Source organism: Erythrolamprus reginae, chromosome 10, assembly GCF_031021105.1.
Source record: "Erythrolamprus reginae isolate rEryReg1 chromosome 10, rEryReg1.hap1, whole genome shotgun sequence".
NCBI classification, from domain to species: Eukaryota; Metazoa; Chordata; class Lepidosauria; order Squamata; family Dipsadidae; genus Erythrolamprus; species Erythrolamprus reginae.
Genome location: NC_091959.1, coordinates 45,951,228 through 45,958,658, shown reverse-complemented (window position 1 = coordinate 45,958,658; position 7,431 = coordinate 45,951,228). Strand labels below are relative to the sequence as shown.

Below are 7,431 nucleotides of genomic sequence, written 5' to 3'. Positions count from 1 at the left end.
CACAACCCTGAGATGCAAATAAATACTCTGGGAGTTCCACCTGAAAAGTGGCTGGGGGAAAGAAAAATATTCCCAAGAAGGTAGCGTCCTAGAGGTTGAAATGTGAGAAGAGGTATCAGAAGCACTTCACTTTTTTTTTTCTCTGTATGAAAACAGAATGAGAAGTGAAGTCCAGAAGAGGAGGAGAAGGAGGGAGGAGATGGGGAGAGAGAAGGAGGAAGAGGACAAGGAGAAAGGGAAGGGAAAAAGAGAAGGAGAGGAGAGAAGGAGAGAATGATAATGGATGTTTTAAATTATATTAGGATGTTTTTAATTACATTATTAGATGTACTACTATGTTTCTATATATGTTCTGAGCCGCCCCGAGTCCCCGGAGAGAGAAATCCAATAAATAAATAAATAATAAATAAAGAGGAGGAGGACGAGGAGGAGAAGGAGAAGAAGAAGGAGGAGAAGGAGAAGGAGGAGGAGGAGGAGGAGGAAGAAGAAGAAGGAAGAAGGAAGAAGAAGGAAGAAGAAGAAGAAGAAAGAAGAAGAAGGAGAAGGAGAAGGAGGAGAAGAGAAGGAGCAAAGGAGAAAGACAAGAAGGAGAAGGAGAATAATGGGCAAAGGGAAAGCAGGAGAAGGAGGATCCATCCGAGTACAATTTAGCATCACGTCTGCTTGTGTCGGCAGTGTCCCAGAGCTTTCGCCGCATGGCTGATGACTTTGGCGTATTTCCGGAGTGTCTGGCAACCTTTCTGTTTCTTCTCGAAGACCTCGGTGCTGGAATGATTGCCGTAGGTCACGTCCACGTGGGTGACATTGTACTTGGAGCAGAGCAGGCAAGTGAGGTTGGACAGGAGGCCCGCGGTGTTGTTGGTGGTATTTCGGAGTCGCCGTAGCAAGTCTTCTTTGGACTCCGTGCTTTCGAAGCTCCTTTGGTCCTTGGTGATGTTGTCCAAGGAGGCGTTGAAGAAGACGAAGATCTTGTAGAGGTTGATCACGCGCTCCTTGTCGCTGAGCGAGCTGACGAAAGGGGGAAACTCTGGATCGGGTTCACAAAACTCATCCAACCTCTTCCTCTCGGTGAAAGGGTAACCTTGGCTTTGGATCTACTCCAGAGAGGAAAAAACAAGAGAACCAAATTGAGGAGCGTTAAAAACAACCAACGTTCATTTCGGAAGGCAAAGCAAAGAAGAGGCGCTTCCATTGGGGGAATGGTCCAATGGCGGCCATGTTTTTTAAACATGGCTGCAGCTGGACCATTTCCCCAATGGAAGCGCTGTGGACTTCAACTCCCAGAATTTCCCACTCGACATGGTCTTAAAAATGGCCAAGGTTGGACGACCCCTCCCTCCTGACACACATGGACATCCATGTTTGGAGCGTGAAACATGTGCAGGGCGTCCAAAATCCACATGCCACTTTCCCTCCCACCAAAAGAAAAGCAGTAGATTAAGGTGTACAATAAATAATATAATAATAAATATAATATAATATAGTATAGTATAGTATAGTATAATAATATAATATAATATAATATAATATAATATAATATAATATAATATATAATGATAGTGTGTAGTATAAATATACTATAAATACATAAATAATGTATAAAATATACAAAGAATGTATAATTTATAAAAAATAAATAATAAAGTAGAATAAACCATACAACCTCTTTTTTTTTACTTTTACATAATTAGAATAGAAGAGAAAATAATGTGTTGGCTGTTTTGGCAGCTGCTGCACATGGCTGGCTCATATTTAATAATAATAATAATAATAATAATAATAATAATAATAATAATAACAACAACAACAACAACAACAACAACAACAACAACAACAGAGTTGGAAGGGACCTTGGAGGTCTTCTAGTCCAACCCTCTGCTTAGGCAGGAAACCCTACACTACTTCAGACAGGTGGTTATCCAACATCTGCTTAAAACCTTCCAGAGTTGGAGCATTCACAACTTCTGGAGGCAACTTCTGTTCCACTGATCACCATTCTGACTGTCAGGAAATTTCTCCTTAGTTCTAAGTTACTTCTCTCTTTGTTTAGTTTCTACCCATTGCTTCTTGTCCTACCCTCAGGTGCTTTGGAGAATAGCTTGATTCCCTCTTCTTTGTGGCAACCCCTGAGATATTGGAAGGCTGCTATCATGTCTCCCCTGGTCCTTCTTTTCATTAAACTAGCCATGTCCAGTTCCAGCAACCGTTCTTCCTATGTTTTAACCTCCATTCCCCTAATCATCATTGTCGCTCTTCTCTGCACTTTTTCTAGAGTCTCAGCATCCTTTTTGCATCGTGGCAACCAAAACTGAATGCAATATTTCCAAGTGTGGCCTTACCAAGGCCTTATAAAGTGGTACTAACACTTCACGTGATCTTGATTCTATTCCTCTGTTGATGCAGCCTAGAACTGTGTTGGCTTTTGTGGCAGCTGCTGCACACGACTGGCTCCTATTTAAACGGTCGTCCACCCTGATCCCACCTGAGCTTAGGCTAGCAACAGAGCTCACTTACATAAGTCTCAAACAATAGCGGAGCTGACATGTTCATACGCGACACCAGACACCGCACTTGATCGAAGACGGGATGCTTGCAAGGCCGAACGTCCTGACACATGGAGTCGTTGCTGCTTTCGTGCAAAGGTCTTGCAAACGAGACTCTGCAGTGTGCAATTAACAGCACGGAGGTAACTCCTGGTTGGGAAACAAAAGCAGAGGGGGTGAATTTTAGAAGGAAAAGAAAAAGGAAAAAAACAGAAAAAAACCAGGTAAACCTCACAACTTTTATCTCACTTCATTCTCATTTCCCCACCTTCAGTTAATAATAATAATAATAATAATAATTATTATTATTATTATTATTATTATATATATTAAATATTATTATTATTATTATTATTATTATTATTATTATTATTATTATTATTATTATTATTATTATTTATTAGATTTGTATGCCGCCCCTCTATGAGGACTCGGGGCGGCTCACAACAATAATAACAATACAATACCAAAGACAAATTCCTTGACAATCTGAAGTTAGTTGGGGGAAAGATCAAAAGCAACATGAGAAAATATTATTTTACTGAAAGAGTCGTAGATCCTTGGAACAAACTTCCAGCAGATGTGGTTGGTCAATCCACAGTAACTGAATTTAAACATGCCTGGGATAAACATATATCCATTGTAAGATAAAATACAGGAAATAGTATAAGGGCAGACTAGATGGACCATGAGGTCTTTTTCTCCCGTCAGTCTTCTATGTTTCTATGTTTGTGTGTCCTACCGCACTTGGCCAATAAAGAATTCTATTCTATTCTATTCTACTCTACTCTACTCTACTCTACTCTACTCTACTCTATTCCATTCCATTCTATTCTATTCTATTTGAATCAAAACCTTTGTTGTCGAATCAAAACCTCTGAGCCGCCCCGAGTCTTCGGAGAAGGGCGGTGTACAAATCTAATAAATAATAGTAATAATAATTTGTTTTGATTCTAATGACAGGATAACAGAGTTGGAAGGGACCATGAAACATAGAACTTAGATTTATTTTGAAAAGCACCCACAATGAGCCATTCTACTTAGACCTGCAATTCAAATTCGGGTCTAAACAACTGACATCGGCATCACACCCCTGAGTTCAGGCATCCCATCGATTTGACAGGCCAACAACAACAACAACAAAATCAAACTTTATCAGGTTGTCCTGGGAAGCCCCCCACCCTCCCCCACCCTCCTAACCGAGTTGTACAACCCAGAACGGGCAAGGAAGCAAATCAGGGTTGGAAGAAGTCCAGAAGTAGGAGGAGGTGTTTAAAAAAAAAAATGAGCAAGATTTCTGGAGAACTGAAAGAGAAGAGAAGAAGAGGCCCCAGCAAGGAATTTTTAAAAAAATGAAAAATAAAAATAACAGGAAATCTTGAAGAAAACCTCAGCCCAGGCATGTCAAAGACAGGCACACCTCTTTTGCAGAAGGGTAATTGCATAAGTCTCAGGGAATTCTTACACTCCAAGTTTTGACCTAGAGAGAGAGAGAGGGACTGGGAGAAAGGTTGCGCGGTGATGAAACCCGCGGGCTGGAAACTGCAACCCAGCCGGCGTTACATCACCGAGCGCAAGTGGTTTGATTTTGCTAAAGGCTGCAAATTGTACAGGAAGGAGAGAATGCAAAGCTTATAGGGCTGGTTTGGTTTGGCTTTTAAGGCAAAACCGAGGGAGGGGCCCTTCTTGAACCCTCAGCCTGCTGAAAAACACATCCAGCGTTAGGATTTGGACCGTTGAGCTTTGCAATTAAGCCCTGGCTTGTGTTCGGAAAGCCCTGCCAACGTTGGCTAAAGCGCATAGCAGTAGCATATTTGCCCCCAACAATCTGGGTCTTCATTTGACCCACCTGAGAAGGATGGAAGGTTGAGTCAAGCTTGAGCTGGATGGATGGATGCAAGGATGGAAAGAAGGAATAGGAGATTCCTAGAGAGGCCCCACAGAGGCTTCTCCCTGCCTTTTCTGGCCATATTTCCTCCCAGGAGATTCCTAGAGAGGCCCCACGGAGGCTTCTTCCCACTTTTTCTGGCCATATTTCCTCCCAGGAGATTCCTAGAGAGGCCCCACGGAGGCTTCTCCCTGCCTTTTCTGGCCATGTTTCCTCCCAGGAGATTCCTAGAGAGGCCCCACGGAGGCTTCTCCCTGCCTTTTCTGGCCATATTTCCTCCCAGGAGATTCCTAGAGAGGCCCCACGGAGGCTTCTCCCTGCCTTTTCTGGCCATATTTCCTCCCAGGAGATTCCTAGAGAGGCCCCACAGAGGCTTCTCCCTGCCTTTTCCGGTAACAGTTTCAGAGGCTCAGGTTTGTAAGTGGAAAATAATTCTTGAGAAGGGGCAAAAAAACACTTGAACACCCAGTTCTTCTCTAGAAAAGTTCGTAAGTAGGGGCGTTCTTAGGTAGAGGTACCCCAGCAGATCTGATTCATAAATAAATGAGGATCCTAGAGTTGGAAGGGAACTAAGAGGTCATCAAGTCCAACCCCCCCCCCCCCCCACTGCACTGGATGACGATCCATCTCTGTCAACTGCTTCTAGTGAAAGGCAAGGAAGCCGCGACATATTCCGCTGGTCGACAGCTCATAGTATCAAGAAGTTCTTCTGTATTTGCATCCTTGGAAGTTTCATCCTGTCGATGCTTCCTGGGGTGGAGTGGACGAAAGGCCTGTCCCAAGGCCACCCAACGCCTTTCCCCCTTAAGGCGAGATTTGAACTCGCAACCTTTCCACTTCTAACCTGATGCCTCTACACCATAACCAGCCCTCAGCGCATCCTTAGACTTCTGCCCTACCCCGTTTTCTTCGAAAACCCACACTCGGTTAAGAAAAACAGCTCTTCGAATGGTGAACCAGGTATTTTTCAGCCAAGCAGGCATAGACCAAAAGAAAAAATATATATATATTTAAAAATTGGATTAAATGCCCACGTTTAGCAAAAGCAATTTTGTCGTCATCCAGAGATAAGGGAAAAGAATAATGTCTCCAAGTTTGCAAATTTGTTAATTCCAGCTTGACAAGAGTCGGCGGCAATCTGAAAACAAAAGTCAAAACTTTGGAAAAGTTTCGGATTCATTATCATTATTTTACCTGCCAGGAAGGTTCCCATTGAAAGTTGCATCCTAGAGTGACGTAAGGGGAACAAGCAGCTCGCAGGAGAGTTCATTCATAAAAGTGATGCCTAGAAAGGAACATCGTGACTGGTTATATACTGATTGAGGCATGGGAGGGAAGCTGAGATCATTGGTGGGGGGGGATTTTTCTCCACTTGCAACTTTTTTTTTTAAATAATTCAAAAGCAATACAACTCTTCAATCAAGAAAGCCGGCTTGGTGCTTACATCACGGATGACTCAGCAGAGAGGGGAAAAAGTTGTCTCCCCCCCCACACGCAAAGAAACACATACTCTCTCTCTCACACACACACACACACACACACACACACACTTGAAGATTTCACAACCAGTGGAAAAATTAGGGGTGACAGATTGCCCCCTGGTGGCTTTGCATGGTTATTATTATTATTATTATTAATATTAATATTATTATTAATAATAATAATAATAATAATATCATCATCATCTCCTCTTTTATTAATTAAACATGAAAATCAGTCAACTGAACATTTAAAAAAGTGACACAAATACCACTGACTGGTGGTATTATTACTATTATTGTTGTTATTGTTGTTGCTGTTGTTATTATTATTGTGAATTAAATTGTGAATATTCTAACACTAGATGTTTTTAAGAAGATGTTGGATAACCATTTGTCTGAAGCAGTGTAGGGTTTCCTGCTTAAGCAGGGGGCTGGACTAGAAGACCTCCAAGGTCCCTTCCAACTCTGTTGTTGCTACTATTATTATTATTAATTATTATTATTATTACTACTACTACTACTACGTAGAATAGAATAGAACAGAATAGAAGAGAAGAGAATAAATAGAATAGAATAGAATGGGATAGAATAGAATAGAAGAGGAGAGGAGAATAAATAGAATAGAATAGGATGGGATAGAATAGAATAGAATAGAAGAGGAGAGGAGAATAAATAGAATAGAATAGGATGGGATAGAATAGAATAGAATAGGAGAGGAGAGGAGAAGAGAAGAGAAGAGAAGAGAATAAATAGAATAGGATGGGATAGAATAGAATAGGAGAGGAGAAGAGAAGAGAATAAATAGAATAGGATGGGATGAGATGGGATGGGATAGGATAGAATAGAAGAGAAGAGAAGAGAAGAGAAGAGAAGAGAAGAGAAGAGAAGAGAAGTCCACAACTCTTAAAGTTGCCATGTTTGAAGACTGCCTTATACCATTTCGGACAAATCGTTGTCCAGCCTCTTCTTAAAACTTTCTCTCTCTCCTTCCCTCTCCATCTCTCTTTCTCTCCCTCTATTTCTCTTTCTCTCTCTCTCTCTCTCAAGAATGTGTGGCATTCATATGTGATGCAATGTAGATATTTACAAAAGATGTTTAACTACACGCCCTTTTAGGTATCTTTCTTAGCCATTAGTCAGCAGTTCTATATTTACACACCGGAGAAAGGAAGAGATCATTTTTCTAGAAAATTCCTAGCCACGGGTTCCTCTTCACCTTTTTTTCCCCTTGTCAAACCCGTTTCCAGCCTAAAAACATTCAAGCTGCGTTCAGACAACCCACCCGATGAATCGAGTGAAAGGCTTGGGGCCGCAAAACTCACACAAACCAAGTTAGTATGTGTGGCGCGACATGCTAGACTTGTTTGGTGTTCATTTTGCTGGCTAGTCGGGACCCCAGGTAGTCCTCGACTTCTAGCCAATCCTTTAATGACTGCTCAAAGTTACAACGATGCTGGATGAAAGGACTTACACAGATCTACTAACCAGAACTTACAAAACATTAATAGAAACATAGAAG

At 41.7% G+C, this 7,431-nt stretch overlaps 1 protein-coding gene across 1 annotated transcript; it reads right to left on the bottom strand.

Annotated features, from left to right (window-relative positions):
- Positions 1-540: 540 nt before the first annotated feature.
- LIF (LIF interleukin 6 family cytokine) lies at positions 541-5,694 on the bottom strand. Its single transcript, XM_070762339.1, has 3 exons — positions 5,626-5,694; positions 2,515-2,693; positions 541-1,094 (listed from the first exon to the last, which is right to left on the bottom strand). Exons 1-3 carry the CDS (start codon positions 5,654-5,656, stop codon positions 654-656), a joined length of 651 nt encoding a protein of 216 aa, XP_070618440.1. The 5' UTR covers positions 5,657-5,694; the 3' UTR covers positions 541-653.
- Positions 5,695-7,431: the final 1,737 nt, after the last annotated feature.

Excerpts from the sequence above, each read along its gene's own strand:
- LIF (XM_070762339.1), bottom strand. The coding sequence starts at position 5,656 with ATGCAACTTTCAATGGGAACCTTCCTGGCAG. Across the intron at positions 2,694-5,625 it reads AATGGGAACCTTCCTGGCAG|GAGTTACCTCCGTGCTGTTA; the intron begins GTAAAATAATGA and ends TTTCCCAACCAG. Across the intron at positions 1,095-2,514 it reads CGCTATTGTTTGAGACTTAT|ATCCAAAGCCAAGGTTACCC; the intron begins GTAAGTGAGCTC and ends TCTCTGGAGTAG.